Source organism: Pseudochaenichthys georgianus, chromosome 13, assembly GCF_902827115.2.
Source record: "Pseudochaenichthys georgianus chromosome 13, fPseGeo1.2, whole genome shotgun sequence".
Lineage (NCBI taxonomy): Eukaryota > Metazoa > Chordata > Actinopteri > Perciformes > Channichthyidae > Pseudochaenichthys > Pseudochaenichthys georgianus.
The window spans coordinates 32,461,090-32,485,016 of NC_047515.1; the positions used below are offsets into that span (position 1 = coordinate 32,461,090).

A 23,927-nucleotide genomic window follows, 5' to 3' on the forward strand; every position below is an offset into this window, starting at 1 on the left:
TGGTCTGCGTCTACTACACTACAAAACATGCTCCATCCGGTTTGTTTTTCCTTCACTCAAACAAGCAACTCAGTAACAAAGAAATTGGGGCGAAACTAGTAATGTTACATATTTATTAATATACACAGCCCCCTTGTTGCGATAAGTAAAACTTCTATGTTTGATTTATTCATGCAGCGAGTCCTTCAGACATTGCACATTGTGTATTGTTCAGAGTAAAGCGGCAGTGTTGCTGTGCAGGTGCCCGCTCGCATGTCGTGCTTGCTGGTTGGTCCCTCCGGAGCCCGGGTCCCTCTGGAGGACCGACGAGCAGTGATTCTGGGCCGGGGGCCTGACACGGGGGTCACCGACAAGAAATGCTCCAGGCACCAAGGTGAGGAAAATGTCAAAGTAAAGGCATTGGTGCTTCCTCTTGTGACAGTACGCGCGGGCAATTTATTGTCAAATTGAGTCTATTAAACTGCAGGTCTGCTGCAACTATGATTTCTTAAATCAAATAATGATACTTTAAAATTGCAGTATAACATTTATTCTGAGATTTTAAACTCGTTTTATTCCACTATCGGTTTTTAATTTTCAATTTGCATGGCTCTAAAGTGATTTTGAAGTTTTAGGTTTGATTTCGACAGTCAATGTGGTTTAATTAATCCGTTTCAGACTGACCAATCCAATGACACAAAACCAATGTTATTTTCAATAACTCCTTGCTAAATAGTTCACATCAATTAAACTTATTATTTACTTTAATTTCATTAAAAAAATCATATGAAAATGCACTTGCATCCAAAAAAAAGAGGTGTGTCCTACTTTTCCTGTGTAGTAATCATAGCCTGTGTGTAGTAGGCCTATGTAGTATTACAATTCTGAATTTAGACTGACTGGGTCACATAGCATGAAAGTTGATGAAAAAACCAAGAGTATTCAATAAAAAACAGCATTAAAATATGCATTTAAAACCGAGATAGCACTACAATCCAATAAAAGAATATGTGGCTTGTGTGTCGAGTGCGGTATCACACTATCACACAGGACATTGGAAGCTATTATTAAAAAAATCATACTTTTAATAGTGAAACGTCTGAATTTTCACAACAACACTATTATGAAATAGCACCTAAATAACATGTAAAGAGATGTTACAGACAGTAATATGTTTCTTTATGGTTTTTGAGCCATAAAGTGTTTAATAAAAAACGAACTTATAGTAAAAACCAATACAACTGGTAGTGTCCTACTCGTCCAGTAATTACGTCAGATAAGATACATTTATTATAATTTCCCCTAATATGGGCAATTTAGTGCAAAGGTATTGAACATTAGTTGTGTGTCTTTCAAGTGGTAAATTATTGGTGAATTGTAATCTGGAACCTTGTTTTAAACAACTATTTAAAAAACCTCTTTGCAGTGTTGTTTAATAAATAGTGACTTAAACTACTAAATAATTATCAAGTTATTATAAATTAGTTTACTTATGTTTTCAGCTCTAAATTAAAAGCCAAATATGTGTGTGCATGTGTCTGTATGTTTATATGATAATACTAATCCCTTTTTATTTCAGTGAAGGTGGTGGCTTGCTATGCAGACCAGGATGTGCTTGTTACACAGGTATGAAAACAAACACTTAAGCCCCAGCCACATATCTCAGTTTATAGTTCAGTTAGTCTCCCTGTGAAGCTCTCCGACTAGAAAAACACCACTGCTCGACACACTAGACAACACTGGCAGGAATTTTGGGCTGACCCAGCATTGTCAAGTATGTACTTCCTGGCAAGAGTCCCCTGTTGCGCATGTGGGATACTTGGGCACGAGGTGGAATCACAAATATTAACTAATTATTATATTCATATTCACTAGTGTTACCCACAGATATTTCCCCTGTTTACTGAGGACAGGCCTTCAGTAAAGTACTAAGGTGCACCAGAGAAAACAAGTGTTGCTATTTAAATGTAAATAAATAAAATAACCCTAGTAATGTAACCCTTTGCAATGACTGCAAGCTATTATAGCGATAACTAGCAAACAGTGTTGTGGTAAGTAACCTGATATTTCAATGTTATCGTTTCATATAACATTTTGGCCCTTTTGATAAAATAGGAAATATTGCAGAAATATTTAAATAAAAAAACTCTTGTCATGTTAAAAATCAGCCATTGAATAAAAATCACAATTTTAGAAAATGCTAGTTCTGCCACTGTAGATCAATCAACAATAAGTCTGTTAATGTATTAGTTGCACAAATAAGCTAAGAAAAAAATATTTATATCATTGTAAATTGAATAACTTATTGGACTCCAGCTCAAACTCCCCTATGACACATATTTAACATGTTAAACTCAAGTCGCTTATGATTGACAAAAAAACACAGAGAGAGAGAGAGAGTAATTATTTGTCACAACAAGCGTCGGCTTCGTAATTTTAACTGAAAACCTTATGTCACCTCACCTCACCGCACTATAACCTCACAGTATCTGTACAAAGACTCCAGTTTAATGTCCATACATTTCTATTTTCTTCCACAGCTGGGTCCCAATCCCAGTTTCTTGGATGATAAGAAGCTGGGTCGAAGCCAGTCAGGTAAACTCACCCATGGAGGCACCATCTTCCTGGTAGATCAGAAGTACCCGTTTAAACTGCGCTACTCTGTGAGCCCAAACGGATCAGCCGCCAACGAATCACGAAAAGGACTTAAAGCCACGGATAAGACAAAAGGAGGAAGAAACGGGCAAGAGAAAGAGGCACAGTCCAGTCCAAATATCCAGCGCAGTATAAAGGATTTCTGTTCTAAATCTCCTACAAAGGTATCCCCTCTGTCACTGTGTTCAAATCGATTTAGTGTCTTTTTCACATGTATCATAGTTGCTTATTCCAGCAAAAATAACGTTTACTAAAATAAATGGAAGTCAAGCTGGTGAAAATAAGTGTAATTTCATTTGTTTTTCTGTTTAGTCGTCTAAAAGAAAGCTGAGTCCAGAGAGGGGCAGCCCTGAAGTTAAACGCCAAAGAAGAGATGAGGAGGCCTCAGAAAAACAAGTAAAGGAAGAGGATGATGAGGAGGAGAGAATGGCTGATGAAAAGCTCAAGCAGCTGCAGTTGTGGGCAGAGAAGTCAATAGCAGAGAGGAGTAATAGCACACAGCCTTCATCATCTTCGAAAGGCTGTCTCAAGAGCAGCTGGCAGCAGATCGGCAATCTGATGCTCTACACTGCTGCTGGTGTCGAAGGAAGTGACAAGGTGAGACTTCTTGCAATGAGCTTTTTTTTAAATGTAGTATTTTTTTAGTTTCTAAGGTCAGAAAATCAAACAGTGTTGTGGTAAGTAACCTGATATTTCAATGTTATCGTTTCATATAACATTTTGGCCCTTTTGATAAAATAGGAAATATTGCAGAAATATTTAAATTAAAAAACTCTTCTGCCACTGTAGATCAATCAACGATAAGTCTGTTAATGTATTAGTTGCACAAATAAGCTAAGAAAAAAATATTTATATCATTGTAAATTGAATAACTTATTGGACTATTGGTTGGACAGTACAATTCATATATTTCTTATATATTAAAAATTCAGAAATATTCCTTATTTTAATCAATCCATCCATCCATCCATCCATCTTCTCCCGCTTATCCGTGGTCGGGTCGCGGGGGTAGCAGTTCCAGCAGAGAGCCCCAAACTTCCTTTTCCCTGGCGACATCAACCAGCTCTGACTGGGGGATCCCAAGGTGCTCCCAGGCCAGCGAAGAGATATAATCCCTCCACCTGGTCCTAGGTCTACCCCTTGGTCTCTTCCCAGCTGGACGTGCCTGGAACACCTCCCTAGGGAGGCGCCCAGGTGGCATCCTAACTAGGTGCCCGAACCACCTCAACTGGCTCCTTTCGACGCGAAGGAGGAGCGGCTCAACTCCGAGTCCCTCCCTGATGACTGAACTTCTCACCTTATCCCTAAGGGAGACACCAGCCACCCTGCAGAGAAAACCCATCTCGGCCGCTTGTATCTGCGATCTCGTTCTTTCGGTCATGACCCATCCTTCATGACCATAGGTGAGGGTAGGAACAAAAATGGCCCGGTAGACAGAGAGCTTTGCCTTCTGGCTCAGCTCCCTTTTCGTCACAACGGTGCGGTAAAGCGACTGCAGTACCGCTCCCGCTGCTCCGATTCTCCGGCCCATCTCACGCTCCATTGTTCCCTCACTCGAGAACAAGACCCCGAGATACTTGAACTCCTTCACTTAGGGTAAGGACTCATTCCCTACTTGGAGTGGACAGTCCATCGGTTTCCTGCTGAGAACCATGGCCTCAGATTTGGAGGTGCTGATCCTCATCCCAGCCGCTTCACACTCGGTTGCGAACCGATCCAGTGAATGCTGAAGGTCGCAGACCGATGAAGCCATCAGAACCACATCATCTGCAAAAAGCAGTGGTGCAATCCTTAGTCCACCGAACTGCAGACCCCATGACTACGCCTCAAAATCCGATCCATGTATATTACAAACAGGATTGGTGACAAAGCGCAGCCCTGGCTGCCTTGATTATTATTTTAATCAATAATACAAATAATTATTAGCTGTAGTTACATTAATTTTGAGTTTAGTACGGCATCATCTTTAGTCACAGGAAGTGACGTAATAAAACCTTAACAGCTGTTGTTCTTCAAACACAGAAATGTCCACTATAAAAACATTTTTTCACTTCCTGATTCAAATTGAATATATATGTTGTGGTCATTTTTTATTGTCGACATATTTTTTCTAGTGTTTTTTTTATTTCCTTTTCATATTTTAATTGATTATTTTCTGCACTAAAACACCATGGCCAATTCCTTGTAAGGGAAAACCTATTTGGCAATAAACCAATTTCTGATCTTGATAAGGTTTTACTTATAACACCTTACATGATTTCTGGTGCAGCTGAAGTGTAATCGCGGAACATTCCTCTCGTTGTCTTTCTCCAGATTGCTGGGTTTGACATAGATGGTTGCATCATCACTACCAAGTCTGGTAAAGTCTTTCCCACTTCGCCAGATGACTGGAGGTAAGTCTGCACTCCTTAATATACTATTTGAAATAGTTACTCATCATCATATCATGGATTGTCATATTTATTTATGTATTTAATTTACAGGATTTTGTATCCTGAGATTCAGCCCAGGCTGGCCAGCCTACTTAAGAAAGGATACAAGGTGAGGAGAGTCAAGACGCAACAGTTGCAATTACAATATAGTGCAGTTTAGAAGATGATAACCTGTGAAATATGCAACAAAACTGTACCTAGTCTACCCTGTCTTTGTTTTTATAGGTGGTGTTCTTCACCAACCAGATGGGCATTGCTCGAGGCAAACTGAGACCAGAAGTCTTCAAGTCTAAAGTAGAGGACATCCTCACCAAGCTGCAGCTACCGGTGCAGGTTGGTCGTGTTGTGTGTTAATTAAATTAATTAAGCAATCTTTTTCCTAATATTGTACAAAAAAAGGTTATTGTATCCCCACATTGTCTGTGTTTCAGGTGTTTGTAGCAGCGGGTTCTGGTATATACAGGAAACCAGTGATGGGAATGTGGAATCACTTGTGCGACAAGGTAAATGCTTCGGAGTCGCATGAACACACACCCATGTTATTTCTGAAGTAAACCTCAGAGACGGTTTGCATTGTGCAAAGTCTAAACTTCTGTACACTCATTTAAGCTGAGTCATAGGAGCCGCCCTTTAACCCATCCCCGGAGCTGTATCTTCAGGTTTGACAATAGTCTATTTCTGATCTTTGTCTTTGCTTGTGTTCCCTACTCAGGCGAATGATGGCGTGACTGTTGACAAGACACAGACCTTTTATGTGGGAGGTGAGTTAGGGTGGGCGATGTGTAGTAATGTTGCCATGGTGATAAACATCCCATGCTTAAAGGTTGCCAAACGTGTTCCCAGTTATTAGGTACAGAGAAGGACACACACATGTATTTATTTTTGTTTTCAAAACATAACTTTGTGTTCACTGTTATAGGCCTAATACTAAAACTACACTTAAAGGGGCCCTATTGTGCTTTTCGGGTTTTCCCTTTCCTCTAGTATGGTGTATATCAGAGATGTTCACAAGTCTTTTTTTGCAAGTCCAAGTCAAGTCTCAAGTCTTTGGTCACGAGTCCAAGTCAAGTCTCAAGTCTTTGTGGGGTGAGACTTGATCAAGTCTCAAGTCTTTGGTCACGAGTCCAAGTCAAGTCTCAAGTCTCTAAAAAATAAAAGTCTCATGTCTCTTCTGGTTGTAATAAGCCTTCTATTGTCTGCTGCTATCCAGTCTGTTAAGAATACTGCACAGCTATATCTAAGCAATTCAAAGCATTTACTGTGTTATTATACACTGGGTCTCTAATGACATCTTTTAAGTCTACTATTAATAAACATATTCCTCTATCCTCTCACTCAAAGCCAGTGTCATGGTAACCTGATAAACCTGTAACATTAACGTTACGTGGTCAACAATAAACCTGTAACCTGCCTATAAACCCACAGATGTATTTATGTATGTAACTATGTATTTTTCTACGTTTAACGTTAGCCAGTAGATGGTGGCAGCGGGTAATGATTAACGTTACCGACCTTTTTTTATGTCATGTCAAGAGTTGGATGTCAACGCCACTCAACGCAAACAAGTGTGACAAGCAAACATTTACTCATCTTTTCAAATATTCAGTTACAAAGCTAGTAGCAAGCTAAGTTAACATTACATAGCTGATGCTGAGCTAAACATGTTTGCTAACCGTCCATACGTTAATGTGACTGACCTCTCCGGGTGAGTTTTCAAGTGCCTGATGAAATCCGACGTTGTTGCGCCAGCATCCTTGATTTTGATATTGCAGACTTTGCAGTGTGCGCTCCTTTTGTTGGTGCCGCGGGCGTTTTGTTCGAAGTGTTTGTAGTTGAACCTAATTACAAGCGGTACAGCCGCAGGTGTGCCGCCGGTCGCCATGGTGTTACTACGAGGTAGTAACAGAGGCGCGCACGTCTGCGTAATGAGCCCGGCTAAAGTAACTGGATGGCCTACCTGCCTGTCAGCCTTCCATCTGGGCACAAACTGATCTCGTGCCCTCATTGGTCATGTTCGTGTGTGTTGGAGGAGGCGGGCTCTATAAGGAAGTAGCAGCCTCTAGCAGATTACCTCCGGTTGTGTATTTTCAAATTCTAGCGATCTCGAGCCGGTTTCTCTCAAATGTACCTACCCCACCTTTAATACGCCAACAATAGAAAACACAATGATTGTTCACGAGTCCCAACACACGAGTCCAAGTCGAGTCTGAAGTCTTTTGGTCACGAGTCCAAGTCAAGTCTGAAGTCTCTGTGTGTGCGACTTAAGTGCGACTCGAGTCCGAGTCGCAGACTCGAGTCCCCATCTCTAGTGTATATACAGTTGCAAGAAAAAGTGAACCCTTTGGAATGACCTGGATTTCTGCATAAGTTGGTCATAAAATGTGTTCTGATCTTCATCTAAGTCACAACAATAGACAAACACAGTCTGCTTAAACTAATACCACACAAACAATTATATGTTGTTATTGAACACACCATGTAAACATTCACAGTGCAGGGTGGGAAAAGTATGTGAACCCCGAGGCTAAAGACTTCTTCAAGAGCTAATTGGAATCAGGAGTCAGCCAACCTGGAGTCCAACCAATGAGACGAGATTGGAGGTGTTGGTTAAAGCTGCCCTATACAAAATACACACCAGTTTTGAATGTGCTATTCTTAAGAAGCATTGCCAGATGTGAACCATGCCTCGCTCAAAAGAGCTCTCAGAAGACCTACGATTAAGAATTGTTGACTGGAAAGGGTTACAAAAGTATCTCTGAAAGCCTTGATGTTCATCAGTCCACGGTAAGACAAGTTGTCTATAAATGGAGAAAGTTCAGCACTGTTGCTACTCTCCCGAGGAGTGGCCGTCCTGTAAAGATGACTGCAAGAGCACAGCGCAGAATGCTCAATGAGGTGAAGAAGAGTCCTAGAGTGTCAGCTAGAGACTTAAAGAAATCTCTGGCACATGCTGCTAACATCTCTGTTGACGAATCTACGATACGTAAAACACTGAACAAGAATGGAGTTCATGGGAGGACACCACGGAGGAAGCCACTGCTGTCCAGAGAAAACATTGCTGCACGTTTGAAGTTTGCCAAAGAGCACCTGGATGTTCCACAGCACTACTGGCAACATATTCTGTGGACAGATGAAACCAAAGTTGAGTTGTTAGGAAGGAACACACGACGCTATGTGTGGAGAATCCAAAGGGTTCACATACTTTTTATTGCAACTGTAGGTTTTTGTGTGCATGTAAACGGTCTACAAAGGGTGAAAAGAGGTGCTGCAGCACAGGCAGTATGAGGAAAATAAAGAGCTTTTTGAACATTAAATAATGTAAACATGTCACAGTCGAGACACAAAATACAAATCTGAAAAAGAGCAGACTATGTCCTCTTTAACAGCCAATGTGATGCCGAGATCTGAATCTACCCCCCAAGCCAAGCAATGATGAAGAATGAACAACTTCAAAATCCCAAACGTGCACACAGAGCCTCAGACTTTACCTTTGTGCACAGATGCTGCAGGTAGGCCGGAGAACTGGGCTCCAGGGAGGAAGAAGAAAGATTTCTCCTGCAGTGACAGAATAGTAAGACTGAAGATTTTTACTCTGATTATTGTTTACTGCTTTGTGCCGTTCCTCCTCTTCCTCCTACTGCCATGACGTTTTATGTTTGTTTCTTAAATGTCATTAAAACATCATGTAAATGAATATGACTCAATGTTTCTTATGACCCATTAATGTGGAAAAGTTGCACACCACTGACACAATGTGAGCATTATGTACCCACTACAGTCTTCCTTCTTGTTTTTCTAGTTTGCTCTGAACATTGGGTTGCAGTTTCACACCCCAGAGGAGTTTTTCCTGGGATGGAAGAGCGCCCCCTACAGCCTGCCTCATTTTGACCCTGTGAGTACAATTTAGTTAGGACATTACATTTGTCGGTTTGATCTGATTCTGTTAAACATATTTCTTTACCTGGACCTTTTTAGAGGACAATTGACTCCACTGCGAGACTCTACGACCCCCCGACTGCCTCATTAACCTCCAGCAAGACAGAAGTCATTGTTGCGGTGGGCTTCCCTGCATGTAAGAGGAGAAGTGTTGTGTATATTTCACCTTTTCTGTCCTCTCCTCCCACCAAGGTTTCCCAGCAGTTAAATCTAATATTCTTTCCTCTGCTTCCTCGTTGCACAGCTGGTAAATCCACGTTCTTCAACACCCACGTCGTTCCCAAAGGCTATGTTTACGTCAACAGGGTGAGTGGATCTTAATAAACAGGGCTCCTGTTCTTCCCCAGTACTGAATGCGTTCAGAGCATCTGTTTTTATACAGTGGTGATAAGTCACTAAGTGCATTTACTTTACCTAACTACACATTTGAGATACTTTTACAATGTATACTTTTACTGTGCTACTTTTTCGAGGTGTATATTGTAACAAATGTCTTGTAAATTCATAGACCAACAAATGCATATTTAATGCTTAGCCTATATATGAATGAAAGGGAACCATTTTGATCTTTTCAGTTGTTAGTAGTGTGAAAAAGCTTCATGTTTGCTTCTCAAATGTAAGGAATACTTCTTTCACCACTGGTTTTATACATATATTATTGTTGGTTTACTTTGTTTATTTCCTACCCTGATGGCATATTTGATACGCAAGTTTCTAACTGTTTTAACGATTGTATCGCAATAATGATGAGAACCTCACGGTTTAGACACATTTGAGTATTGTTATTTTATACCATACTGTGGGCACTTCTGTTAGTCTTCCCTGACATGTTCTGACCCAGCACTATTGATGGTTTGTATCAGGACACACTCGGTTCGTGGCAGAGCTGTGTGACATTATGTGAGCGTTCTCTGAAGGAGGGCCGCAGCGTCGTCGTGGACAACACCAACCCAGACCCGGAGTCTCGCAAACGGTAAAGCAAAACTGAAACTCCATTATTGACCAAACTCTTGGCAAAAAGCATTGAAGCTCCCTGTAAGTATTGGCTGAGTCTTTAGCCAGTTTCAATGGACCAGCGGACAGCACAAGCCCAATTTAGAGCTGTATCCCAATTTGTGTCAGCTCAGGACAGAGAAATGATGGAGGCACAACAAAAAATGGGATAGTAATTAGGTTTGTTACCGAGTATTGGATCTCAGCCAACAGAGATACCACAAAAACAGGGATGGTAGTAGAGATTGTAGGTCATGAAACAATGCACCTTATCTCATAACAAAGAACAAATCAAACCCATTAATTTTTTTGTTGAAAAATGATAGTCATACCAAACAGCTGAAGTGTCAAAATGTTTATCTAATCATCACATTTTCAAAAATGTTTAAAATGTAAACCTTGTAGGAAATGTCTTTTTAAATTGATCGTTTTCAATACTGCATGTCATGATCCTGGCCACTAAAGCTGCATTCTGTAAATATTTTTGGTTAAATGATAATCCTCTTCATTTATCTTAACCCACATTAAACCCAATCTGTGTCGAAATACTTTTCATGTCTTGTGTGACAGATATGTGGACGTCGCCAAAGCAGCCGGAGTGCCGTGTCGCTGTTTCCACTTCTCCGCCTCTCTGGAGCAAGCCAAACACAACAACAGAGTATGACTCTCCTCTAAACTCACTCTTCACTCTTTGGTTGCTTTATCCTGTTTTTATTCACCAGTGTTTTTATTTGTTTTCAGTTCCGAGAGATGAATCCATCAGAGAGCAAACATATGAAGGTCAATGGCATGATTTTCCACAGCTTCAAGTGAGTGACACTGACGATGTTTCCTATAAACTTATAATATATATATCTATAATATAATATATATCTAACCCTTATAATATATAAACCGTTTCTTGTGCAAAAAAGCTTAAAACTAAAGCACTGAGGTTAAGTAAATCTAGCTAAATGCATGCTACACAGACTCTTCTTCTTTGCTTCCTGTTATGAAAAAACAAACTTCATCTTGGTAATAGTTGTACTGGTAGTGGCTCTGGTACTGATCTGAATCTCTTTCTGGACAGGAAACACTTTCTGGCTCCTGCTCTCTCCGAGGGATTCTCCGAGATCCTCCAGATCCACTTTGTGCCGAACTTTAAAGACAGCCAATCAGAAATCCTGTTCAGGCAGTTTTCTGAGGGCTGATTGGAGGATAGGCTTCTAACAACTTGGACCTCCACATTCTCCCTGCCACAGCAAAACAGAGATAACAACCAGTGAAGCAGCTGAGGTGTGAGATCTGAGATTTGTGCAGAGCAGATTGTCATTGCTCACAGTATTATGCAATCTGAATGGCTAACTACAACAATGATATAAGACCTGTAATGGTAACTAAACCTGGATTAAATCAGTGTTTGATCTACATTATTATGTCAATGGACAGATATATTTCTATATGATATATCTGCCTAGTTTCATGCATATGTTATACATGTTCAGTATATAAATAATTCAGTGTTAAAAAGAGGAATATTTGGTTTTTATATCGTGTATGATAAGGACGTCCTTCTGAGTGAATGAACTCTCTTCTGTTTGACAATAAAGCTTTGGAAAACACTTGATATCACTGTCTACGATTGTCCTTTATTCCTGTGTGAGCTATATTGAAAACTGCATTACGTTATTTTGGCGTAAATCTTGGCGGTTCTCAGCTGATGGATTATTGGTGTTCGACGTCGGGTAGGAACTGGATCTCTTGACCCAGATGCTGTTTCAGCCACGGCATTATCTTGAAAAGGTCGATGTGAAAGTCTCGTGCATCGGGAGGCGGATTGTCGCTGGTCCATCTGAGGCCTGCTTCACATACGTTTATGGTGCCCCAGCTCACGACTCCCACCTGGAGATGAAAGTAGGAAAAACGTCTATATGATTCTGATTGGAAAAGATATGTTGTTTGATAAGAAATAACCTCTTATTGACCTGAAAGTAACGCTTTCTTTTTTGCAGATAAAGGGATCCACCAGAGTCCCCTTAAAGAAAAGAGACAACATTAATGTGAATCCCATGTTGGTCAAACTGTGGCAGAGAGATACAGTAAGTGCAGAGTCCAAACCTTTACAGGTGATGGGGTCCTTATATGCTGTGGACCCCCCAGTACACAGGAATCTGTCCGGTATGTACTCATCCAAAGTCACATTGGTGGGGTCTTTGAGTGTTTGCCTCGCCTTCTCCACACAGCTGGGTCTCTGCAGACAGAAAACGAGTTACATTTCAACACTTTCACAATAAAACAGAAGTATATCCTCAAGGCAGTGCTAAGAAAAGGAGTGGGATTCTTAAGTAAAAATAGATGGACACACTAATTACAATTAAAAGTCCTTAAGTAAAAACATGTAAGTATTATCATTAAATGTACACAATAGTATTAAACAGTAACACTCTTATAGATCTTTTTTAAATATAATTTTCAATTCTATCGCTGGCAATTATGTATTAATGCTGTTCATCAATGTCTATCCAATTTACACGTATTTTACCTTGTACAACACTTTTATAATAATATAGTATAGTACGGCATCACATCAGCAAAACATGTTTTATATTTTAGAAGTTTCTAGTTATTTAGTTTCAAATAAATGTAGTGGAGTAAATGTTCAATATTTTCCTCTCAAATGTAATTCAGTAGAAGTTTAAAAAAGCATAACATAGAAATACTTAAGTACAAGTACCTCAAAATAGTATATAAGTACAGTATTAAATATACTTAGTATACTAAGCACAACCCACCACTGCCTCCACATTATTAATTGAGTGTGAGCTACAGTATAATGCAGCCCACAGTCTTTTCATCGACTGTCACTCACCTGACTCTCCATCTGGATATGTGTTTGTTTGATTTTGTCGTTCTTATTGATGAAAAAGGCGGCTGTCTCCTCGTGCGGTAGTAGTGCCTTCCCTGTATCGACAGATACATTTTGTATTAATACTAAGGGATCTTTCAGGATTTTCTTTTTGAATTCTGAGTCTGAATTCTACATTTTATTAAAAATAATTACAATTTAACATTGTTGAAATATATTTGTTATACTCCTAGTAATATGGATGCTTCTGTGCAGTCCAAAGGTCAACATTTCACTTACTGTGCTCCTGACAGGTGGAGTTGACTCTCTTCATGGCTCTGCTGGCTGCCACAGTACATGGCAAGCAGATAGGCCTGGAGTGTGACACACACACACACACACACACACACACACACACACACACACACACACACACACACACACACACACACACACACACACACACACACACACACACACACACACACCACACACACACACACACACACACACACACACACACACACACACACACACACACACACACACACACACACACACACACACACACACACACACACACACACACAGTCAACACCCACCCTAAGGGACGTTTATGTAGTTGCATTCATTATCCTGTTGAGCCCTACGGATCCGCGGGCGGGGGCAAAAACGCAACATCTGCAAGAAACAGCGTCTGAGGGCTTCTTAACATTTAACAAACTATGAATGTTTCATACCCAACTAACGGGAAGAAGCTCTAACTGACGATACGAACCATTTTACCGAAACAAAGCACAAATCTCACGAGAAGCGTCTAAATGAGCCCTGAGCGGAAAAATGCTAATGCACTTAGCGCAGAACTCAGGGTAGAAATACTTAATTACTTATCGGATCTGCACAAACAGATATGACAAGATATCAGATATGATTCCACAGATTCTAGCGGTATAAATATCATCACTGTGCGATCAAAACTCGCGGCAGCTCAGGCAAAACCCAGATAATACAGTGTAGCTTTACTGAGCCAAAACGGCAAATAGTCTTACCTTTGCTGTTTTTCTGATAAAAAGTTGTGTTCAATGGCATTAAAACAAGAAAAATGCTGCTGAAAGTGAATCCAATGTGTCTGTCACTTTGAAATGATTACTGATAATCCATCCTTCCATTTTTGTCAAACTGAGATTTCATATCAGCTGCTTTTAGAGCTACAACCCAGCTTCCAGTTTTGGGCAAACTGTGTGCGTATCAGTAGGCTTGTTTGAGACGCATTGCGGCTCGCCTCGAAAGTGGACGAGAGTAGCCGATCGCAGCCGGGGGAGGTCTCAAAAAGCTCGCCTGAAGTCGGACAGCTCGGAGTCGGCTTCTTCATCTTTTTCTTCTTCTCTCGGTTTTTTGGCGGATTGCAAACAGCTTGAAGGTGCATACCGCCACCTCCGGAGTCGGCTTGACTCGGTTTGCATTTATAAAGAATGCACACGTGTTTAATCGTTAATGTCAGATATGTACTAAGTAAATACATTTGTTCCTGCTCAAGATTAGATTCAACTTTATTGTTATTGCACATATTACAGGTACTGAGACAACGAAATGCAGTTTAGCTTCTAACCAGGTGCAAGAAGCAGTGAAGTGGAAAGTAATGTACACAATCTACAGAATAACATATAGAATGAATTGAATGATGAATAAACAGTGGGGTATGAATGAATACACTAGATATCAGCCTGTGAGCAGTATGAACAGTGTGTATTAATACACTAGATATCAGCCTGAGAGCAGTATGAACAGTGTGTATGAATATGCTAAGATATATAAAGTATGAAAACGGTAAGCAGTATAGTATAAAATATATAGATATTAATTTCATGATGATAAACATTGTGGAACAATGATGAAAAATGGGAATGGATGTGGCGACGTAAAACTGACACAAAACAACAACAAACTTTTGCCAGCCAATTGGAGAGTTTCATCAGCAGCACGTGGTAAAAACCACCAATGAGCGCTCAGCTCGAGATACCAGCGAGCCATTTCCCATCAAGCATTTCGCTTCCGCAGCTCGTGGAGAGCAACTGCGCCAACTCGCCTCGCCTCGCTCTCAAGGCTGCGGGCGTCTTTGTCCCGCGAGATTTCAAAGTCTCATGTGGGCGAGCCTCCAGAGCAAGTCGGACAAAATGACTAACCATCATGCAACGCACTAGCAAGACGTTGATCGCAACTGCGCAGGTCTGTGCAGGTCTTGCTTGTCTCAAACAAGCCTACTCTCACTCCTCAATGGAAATGTTTAGATGGATTTAGGAACTTCCCCTCGATTCTATTGGCTCAAAAGAGGTGTCAATCATCAAAATCGACGAGGGGGGCCAGAGATGAGGCAAATGACCCCAGAAGTGGTTTTTTTTGTTGCAAAACCTCTCTAAAAAGGTCAAATGTTTTTTTGCATCAATCTTGATACAGGGTACTTATTATATGTTATAGTTTGGATTCATAAAGCTTTTTTTTGGACGGACACTATAATTTACATTTTTTATGTTTGATCTGAATTTACTTTAAAATAAAAAAATCTATATTGATTCTGACTTTTCTACATCCAACTCACTATCATTGCTTTGGGAAAAAAGACGATTCATTTACCCCTTTTAGAAGTGAGGATTATGGTCATTTGTTCTGGGAATGTCATTTTCGAGGCTGAGACCTAAAAAACAGGCTTGGGGCTTAACAGGTTAAATCCCTTTCTACACCATTGTGGGCCAATAGTAGGGTTTTTCTCCAACATTTTTCAAAAGTAGTTACAACAATGTACATGTTTGCTTGTACACAGTAAAAGCTGAAAGAAAACATTTTAGGACTTGCTGTACTGACATAAAATTAGACAATAACATCAATACAAATCAAATTTTAAAAAAGTAATACAAAATAATATAAACCATAACATAAAAAAGAAAGAAATGTCTTGTAAATAAAATGATTACGTAATAATTAAAAAGCTCATTTTTTGGCCCTACACCCTTTTCTTGGGTGTATCACTTGTGTCTAACAACATTTTTTCCTCCTGCTGTCTTACCTGGCTTTCCATGAGAGCGGGATACTCTTGGTCACCTGAACCAGAGCTACATCGTAGTCGTAGAACTCCGATACGTTTCTGTGTTTGAGCGCCCTGATGTTGTACTTGGGGTGCATGATCACCCTCTCGGAAACCACCCTGCCCTCACCTGGGAGCCAAAGAAGCAGCTTGTCATTTCATAAAGTTAATAGAAAACCTATCTAGACCTTCTGTTTGACACAATCTGTGACTGTCGGCAATAACACTTGGAGAGTTTATGTTTTGACTCGAGAAAACTAATGCCAGAAATCTATGAAACTGATTCTTTTGCACATTTTCAACCCTGTTCCCATACCGGGAATTGAACGGGTTGGGTTGTAATGTTTCTGCACAACACATGAACTCTCTCAATTATATATGTACTGTATAAATGATATCTAAATACTTTATGTTCATTGTCTGGGGCCCTATTCTCAAGCTTCCTATAGCTAATTGGGACATTACACATATCTCCATTATCTCGTATGATTGTAGTTGTATTTTTATTGACACTTGTGAATAAATAAATACAAAATAAATTAAAGTAACCGGGGCCGTCTGGGTGAAAACCAGGAATCCTAACCGCTAGACTATGTGCGACTTGTTTATTTGTTTTATTTAGGATTAGTTTTCTATTTGTTGATATGTACTATGCAATTTTTCAATACACTATTCCATGTCGTCTGTTTGCATATTTTCAACATACTATATACTATGTTATTATTTCCAATATTTTGGAAGTGCTATACTAATGTATGTCGTTTTTTCTGACAATTTGAACATACTATACTATGTTTTTCTTTTATCTTTAAAAGATGTTCCTTTGATGACACTGACCGTAACTAATGTGCACCTTCGGAGGTTCTTCTGTGCTCGCCCTGGCGAAGCAGTGAGCAGCTGTCAGCACCCAGTTCTGGCTCACAATGGATCCAACACACGCTGGCCTTATCTATAAGAAAGAAAAGTTTTATTGTGTGAAAATCCAATTTGAAATATAAAATCTCCATTATGATTTTAGTGACTGACCTTAGACTTAGACTGACCTGATTGATTGTTTCCACAGTGACATGCCAGGGTCTGGTGAAGGTTTTCGTAGACTCCTCCCATTCCTGAGCTATCCCACACATGGTCACACTCTTGTCACCTGGATTATGAGACATTGTAATGGTTAGACTTAAGTAACTCAAATATTGGTATGACATTTTTTTTTTTTAAACGAGCAAACATGTTTTTTGGATAGCCGGAAAGGCAAGGGGGAAGTACATTTCTGATGTAGTCTGCTCTCAATTGTTTTAGCATGTGTTTAAATTCCTCAAATAATATTCTTTTATCTGTGAAACAAATGTGCGAAAGATAGGCAGGTAAAAAATGCCAAGATTGTTTCTCAAATTATAATTATTTAATGCATTTGAAAAACATAAAGAAAATATTTGCCAATGAGTTTTTAAAAAAATTGTATTTTCTGAGTCCTCTTTGTTGTTGTATTTATTCTGTGGAGCAATACGGTCACTTGTGGTTGAATTTAGTATGACAACAATAATAAACACTCAACATTTATTTTTCAATAAACACATAACATAGAATAATTAAGCTAAACAAAATACGACAGATTAATTTTGTCCTTTGACTTTCAGGGCCTTTGTATATTTTATGTTCTCAAATGTTAATGTTCTTCTGACTTTAGAGCTGAAATCTGTCCAAGAGTGATCTCCCACTTACTTATGATGCTGTTGAAAACCTCTCCGAGTATGTGGTAGTCTCGCACAACGAATAAGTGCTTCTCACCACGTTTCTTTGAGGCCAAGGAGTTCAACTGATCTTTTTTTACTTTGCTGCCAATACCAAATACATAAACATCTGCAAACAGACACACACAACATTTCTTATAATAGGCAAAGCAACCATGTCAACACACTAAAACTAACTTGCTTTCCATGCTAGGTTTATGATGCACAGTTAAACTAACTATTGTACATGGTCCATTAAAACAAATATTAAAAACATTCTTAAATCTTGATACCCAGCTTGGTTTCATCTGTGTTATCATTGGTTTGATCTCTGTAACCGAGCAGACTCCGGATTTGGGCCAGGGCAATCTCAGGCTTTTTGCCTGTGTTGGAGTAACCTGCAGGCAGAAAGACATAAAGAGGGTATGAACGCCTTTACTGTATCCTAAAGTTAACCCTCTTATTATGTCTTACAAGCTCTAATGAGTTGTAAAAGATTTTCATGAGCTGGAGATGCTCAAAAGATGCTGTTGTAAGACATTTGTCTGTGTTTTTACCGTCTGTTTCTATAATTATGATGTTTTGAGTCTCATTAAAATGGTTGTTGGCGCTGTGTTGCTTGAGGAAGTTGATCTTCTCACCGACTCCATAGAGGGCAGCGTAGAGGTTAGTTCCTGTCTTACGCCCATGGCCTGCAGATGTACAGATGCAAAAGATAGGACATTTCTTGAACTATTAAACACATGGTGCATCATGGTTGTAGCCTGGTCATTAGATGAAAGCTTTAAGCGAATGAATGAGGACAGTCCTACTGGTATAGTTGAAACGCTCCAGATTCCAAATGACGTCGTCAATGTTTCCACTGATATCCGAGTGTGTGATGTCTACAATGTCTTTTACCATAGTGGCAAATGACAACACATGGAACCTCAGCTGAACCTCGTAGCTGTCCAACTAGAAGGAAAATACAAAAAATACATGTGGTCTATGTTTCAAACCTACTGAGAGGGGAAGACAGGAAACCAATTAAAAAAAATGTGTCTCTGTCTTTCACCCACACCTGTTGAAGCAAGTAAGCTTGTGAGACACAGACCTTTCTGATGAGAGCAATGGTTGCATTCCTGGATAAATCAAAGTCCTGCTTTGTGATGCTTCCTGATGTGTCCAGTAAAATGTAAACGTTTATACGACTGCCTTCAGACACAAGGACGGTGCGGGCAAAGGACGCCGATGATTCTAACATGCACAGATTAAGAAAAAACAATTGCAGTTTCATTCAGTATGGTTCCCTTAGATTTTGCAGTTAAAACTGTTATGTTGTTTATGCACTGTTGAAATGTCATGTTGAAATCTCTGTTACAAGTCATACTAACCAGTCTTTTGGGAGTCCGGAGAGATAACATCCATGACTCCTGCAAGGGACCCGGCCATGGCTGCTGCCACAACACTGGGGGAGTCAAACATATGTTCGCCTGCAGAAAAGCACAAAGATGTCAAGGATTGTATATAATTCTGTAATAATTCACAGTGTACTGTTCTGGCACTGCTTTGATGTCCAATGCTGCAGATCATTGTTTGGCCTTAAAAAATGTGCTTCTGTTATTTGAAAGGTAAAACATCAAAAGCTCCTCTGCACCTTGGCAGCGTGGTGTTGAGCCGCTCCACTCCCTGTTCTCCAGACACTCCCTTTCAGCCGACCCGAGCAGATCCAGACCAGCCTGGCAGCGGTAGATCACTTTCTCCCCTGTTTGAAAGCGACCCTCTGACCTCTGAGCCCCCGGTGGGATGCCTGGGTTACTACAGTCGTCAGCTGCAGCGTGGCGACAGGTAGCAGAATATACAATGAATATTATTATTTATTTTGTTTATATCCATTGATTTAGATCAGATATGTATGTCTGTGCTTGTATTCAAATGTTCAGAACATAACTTTATTTGTAATAAAAAGAATATTTGGACTGTGTCACTCACTGAGAGTGGGACTTGGCACCATGCCAATACATGCTTGTTTGCCATACTGGTTCCAAAATGGTGGAATGAGCTCCACAGGGATATCAAAACAGCAGAAAGTCTACACATTATCTGTCGCAAAATGAAAACCTATCTGTTTTGACTGCACCTTGGACAGGAAAATACTTTTAAAAATAAATAATATTTTTTTTTAAAGTATAATTTCTGTATGTAGCACTTAAAATGGTTTGGCTTATTTGAAGATAATGCAATTGCAGGATTATTTCAAAATGTGTACTCTCATGGTTGATTGCAGTTGTTGCTTTGAAAAGAAGCGCCAGTTTAATGACATGTATTGTAAGACATTGAATTCAATCAGTGACCTGTTTTGTGTCACAGTAACCACAGTAAACTACAATATGAAATCTATTTACAGGGATCATTATATGCATTCATCAAAAGCTGCTTTACAATGTAAACCTAAGTAAGCAAGAGCTTAGTCAGTGCATGCTCACTGTACCATAGGCTCTAATACACCTGATAATGGGAGCTCGGGGCCTCATGTACTTAAAGTGGATATTCTTTGTTATTCTATATTGCAGTGAGGTGTTGTAAGAGGAAAAAACGCAGCCATATTGTAGTCAGACACATGATTTCTGCTTTATCATGAGTGAGGTTTGTTATATTGTCCGTCCTCACCGTGGTTGTCACAGATGGGAGTGGTTCCTGTCCACTCCCCAGACATGGTGCAGTTCCTCTGGGCTGAGCCGTACAGGGTGAACCCTTCCTGGCAGGAGAAGGTCTGCGTCGTCCCAACACGGGCCCACTGGTCCCGGGGCCAGAAGTCACCGTGATCCAGCTGGAGCTGAGCCGGACACAGGATGTCTGGGAGCAGAAGAGAGGCGGAAAAGAGGATCAAGGGTTAGGAGAAGAGGATGCATTGAGAGGTTAATACATTTGAATATACTAAACCAAAGGTAATCGTCACCCAAACTATTACCTTTGCATATGGCCCGTGAAATCTGTCTTCCATTGTTTGATCTCATGACCGACCACTCCTCATCATCGCCGCAGAGCCTGGAGCTGACGGGGAAAGGGTATTGGTCCGGGCCGCAGTGATAAGTCAGCACACTTCCCTCCATCCCTCCCTGCAGAGGAAGCACATGGTCACTTTTGGAGCTAAATCGAGAGACAGAAAGATTTCCAGTAAAGGGATTCTTGATTCCTTTCACTTCCCTGACCTCGTAGTTCCTTTTTTATAATGATTCAATAGTGAGAAATGTAGTGCTGTGCCTTACTTGTCCCTGTTTTACATTTCTAAAATTGTGTTATTATATATATATATTATGTTTTTGACATATACATAAGGAACAACTACATCAGGGTAGCAGAGCTGAAACTAATGCCTATACACAATATCATCTTTCATTTTGGTGTAAAATGTGACCACCTAGACTTTTTGTCATGAAGTAATTAAAGGCTTTATAAAGGTTCAGAGTAGAGCTGCAATTAATAATCGTTTTCACTGTGGATTTATCAAACTACTTTCTCCCTCATTAAATTAACACATGGTCTTTACATTTATTTAACACATTTTTTAGATTATCTATTGAGAAGTAACTATTCAAAAGGGTCTGACCACCTACCACCAAAACAAAACAACATTACATTTAAAACCCCGACGACCTCCAGAACCACCGGCCGATCTCCAACCTTCCCTTCCTCAGCAAAACTCTGGAAAGAGTGGTCGCCGGCCAACTCCATCTGTACATGTCCAACCATGAGCTCGATGAGCCCTTCCAATCCGGCTTCAGACAGCAACACAGCACTGAGACCGCCCTCATCAAGATCACCAACGATCTCCTCATTGCTGCTGACTCTGGCTGCCTCAGCATCCTCATCCTCCTGGACCTCTCTGCAGCATTTGACACCATCTCTCACAACATCCTCCTCACCCGCCTCTCAGACCTCCTAGGTGTCACTGGCACAGCGCTGTCCTGGTTGACATCCTACCTCCACAACAGGAAACAGTTTGTCTCCATCAGTGGCTCAAACTCACCCCCGGCCCCAGTCCACCACGGTGTACCCCAGGGCTCTGTGCTTGGCCCCCTCCTGTTCACCATTTACATGCTCCCCCTCGGCCAGATCATCCGACATCATGGACTCAATTTCCACTGCTACGCTGATGATACCCAATTGTATCTCAGCACGACTCCATCCTCCCAGCTCCCCCCTCAGTCTCTCATCAACTGCCTGCATGACATCAAAACATGGATGTCTTCCAACTATCTTAAGCTGAACAGCAATAAAACAGAGCTCATGGTTGTGGCACCCAAGGCCCTGCTCCAGAAGGTTGGTGACTTCGTCCTTGAGGTCGACGGCTGCTCCATCTCCCCATCTCCTGAAGCCCGTAACCTGGGTGTCATCCTCGACTCCACCCTTTCCTTCCATTCCCACGTAAAATCTGTGACCAAATCGGCCTTTTACCACCTGAGGAACATTGCCAGACTCCGACCGTCACTCTCGGAGTCGGTTGCCGAAACTCTAGTGCATGCGTTTGTCACCACCCGCTTGGACTACTGCAATGGTGTCCTGTTCGGGGTTCCCAACAAAACCCCGGACAGGCTCCAGTATGTCCAAAACTATGCTGCTAGGGTACTCACGCACACAAAGCCGTGGCAGCACATCACTCCCACCCTCATCCACTTACACTGGTTGCCGGTCAAGTCCCGCATATCTTACAAAGTCCTCCTCCTTACCTACAAGTCCCTCCATGCCCTTGCCCCCCAGTACCTATCGGACATCCTTCACCCACATGCCCCACCCCGGAACCTGCGGTCCTCAGACTCTGGCCTGCTTACCACCCCCCGCACCAAATTGCGAACCTTCGGGGACAGAGCCTTCAGTGTGGCAGCCCCTACCCTCTGGAACGCTCTCCCTGCGGAGATTCGCAATATCCCCACACTTGACGCCTTCAAAAGGGCCCTCAAGTCCCATCTGTTTGCCAAGGCTTTCGGCCCCTAAATCGATCTGTTGTTTTGTCTGTCTGACTTTTGTTTTGTTATGTTTGTTTTTGCCCTATTACTTGTAAAGCGACCTTGGGTCCCTTGAAAGGCGCTATATAAATCAAAGCTATTATTATTATTATTATTATTATTAAAACGATAAAAGAGAGCAAAGCATTACATTTATTTAGTTTTTTTGTATTTCATTTTGAAGATAAACCTAGAGAATATTTGGTGGTATTTGTCATGGTGTGACAAAGGAGTCTGTGATTATATTTTCTTTCCTCTTCAAAATCAGTGATACAGCTGATATGTTCAGCTCAGTGCTCAGAATCAGATCAGAAATCCTTTATTAGTCCCACAGCGGGAACAATATGTTATCTTTACCTGTGAGTAGGTGACATTTCCACCTTTGATGTTCTCGGTGGTTGAGCAGCTCAGAGGCTGTGGATCATCGTATGTTTCATCATCATAATTATACTCCTGCAGTGACACTTGAGCACACACAGAAATAACATGCATCACTTCATGCAAGGATAATCAAACAGTGGACACAGACACAAGAGTCAAAACAGCCATATGGTTCCATGTAAATTGGATGTAATTACACAGTAAGATAAAATTGAAATGCTCACCCTCTTGGACAGAGCTGAAGAGTAGGATCCAAAGTATTGGTTTGACATACATGACTGCACTCTATCAGTGCTTTGTGTCTTTGAGTGACAGAAACCACAGCAAGAGTGTCCTTATCGAACAACAGTCAACCGCTTTATTTGATGACCGATTACCCATTAACACAGCAGCACCAAACAGGGAACAAATGATTGAGCAATTTAGTCAGAACACAGATTTGATCTCTCACTTTCATTTTTGATTGCAAAAGGGTTCTCTTTTTAGGATTCTGTGGAGTTTAATATGTCTGGTGACTTTTTGACATAGCTTATTAATTTAAAGTCAAGAGTGGTCTCATAAAGGGTTTCTCCAAACATTTTAAAATAAAGTCTATCAGGGCACTTAACTGAAGTGCAATGAGCCTGTTAATGCAGTCTTTAATCTCACAATCTCAGCATGAATTGCATTAATTCAGCATTGTCAAACTTAATCTCAGCACAAAGCCGTTTTTATTAATGCCTAATAACCCCAAATTATTACTCAAGACTGTCTCTGTGCCAATGCTATGGGCTTTTAAAGTGTGTGTTGTGCTCATGTGTATTTGTTTTTCTGTATTAATGCACCTGCTAGCCAAGGTTTGGGGATGCAAACGTATCGGAATAAAACATTTTAGGAGCTTAAAAAATCATTATGGGGATTATTGAGCTTTAACAGGGACCCACACCTCCACCCTCA

General features: G+C 40.7%; 2 protein-coding genes across 2 annotated transcripts; one reads left to right on the forward strand and one right to left on the reverse strand.

The window, feature by feature from the left end:
* Positions 1 to 36: 36 nt before the first annotated feature.
* Positions 37 to 11,601, forward strand: pnkp (polynucleotide kinase 3'-phosphatase). Its single transcript, XM_034097155.1, has 17 exons — positions 37 to 373; positions 1,559 to 1,605; positions 2,520 to 2,798; positions 2,947 to 3,231; positions 4,948 to 5,027; positions 5,118 to 5,175; positions 5,292 to 5,399; positions 5,498 to 5,569; positions 5,779 to 5,827; positions 8,567 to 8,637; positions 8,866 to 8,958; positions 9,042 to 9,138; positions 9,247 to 9,308; positions 9,866 to 9,975; positions 10,566 to 10,653; positions 10,737 to 10,804; positions 11,065 to 11,601. Exons 1-17 carry the CDS (start codon positions 253 to 255, stop codon positions 11,183 to 11,185), a joined length of 1,809 nt encoding a protein of 602 aa, XP_033953046.1. The 5' UTR covers positions 37 to 252; the 3' UTR covers positions 11,186 to 11,601.
* Positions 11,602 to 11,603: 2 nt separating this feature from the next.
* LOC117457216 (complement C2) lies at positions 11,604 to 23,347 on the reverse strand. Its single transcript, XM_034097154.2, has 19 exons — positions 23,216 to 23,347; positions 22,968 to 23,074; positions 20,576 to 20,723; positions 20,275 to 20,460; positions 19,262 to 19,435; positions 18,999 to 19,097; positions 18,719 to 18,861; positions 18,438 to 18,579; positions 18,183 to 18,317; positions 17,919 to 18,023; positions 17,618 to 17,755; positions 16,942 to 17,042; positions 16,736 to 16,847; positions 15,881 to 16,028; positions 13,120 to 13,193; positions 12,844 to 12,935; positions 12,093 to 12,225; positions 11,960 to 12,009; positions 11,604 to 11,876 (listed from the first exon to the last, which is right to left on the reverse strand). Exons 1-19 carry the CDS (start codon positions 23,265 to 23,267, stop codon positions 11,700 to 11,702), a joined length of 2,316 nt encoding a protein of 771 aa, XP_033953045.1. The 5' UTR covers positions 23,268 to 23,347; the 3' UTR covers positions 11,604 to 11,699.
* Between the last annotated feature and the right edge of the window lie 580 nt (positions 23,348 to 23,927).

Bases quoted from the DNA above. Each gene is read 5' to 3' on its own strand.
- pnkp (XM_034097155.1), top strand. From the start codon at position 253: ATGTCGTGCTTGCTGGTTGGTCCCTCCGGAGCCCGGGTCCCTCTGGAG. The intron at 8,959-9,041 runs GTGAGTACAATT...GGACCTTTTTAG, and splicing joins GCCTGCCTCATTTTGACCCT to AGGACAATTGACTCCACTGC. The intron at 10,654-10,736 runs GTATGACTCTCC...ATTTGTTTTCAG, and splicing joins AAGCCAAACACAACAACAGA to TTCCGAGAGATGAATCCATC.
- LOC117457216 (XM_034097154.2), bottom strand. From the start codon at position 23,267: ATGTATGTCAAACCAATACTTTGGATCCTACTCTTCAGCTCTGTCCAA. The intron at 19,098-19,261 runs GTGCAGAGGAGC...GCTTTTCTGCAG, and splicing joins CTCAACACCACGCTGCCAAG to GCGAACATATGTTTGACTCC. The intron at 17,043-17,617 runs GTAAGTGGGAGA...CTCATAATCCAG, and splicing joins GGTTTTCAACAGCATCATAA to GTGACAAGAGTGTGACCATG.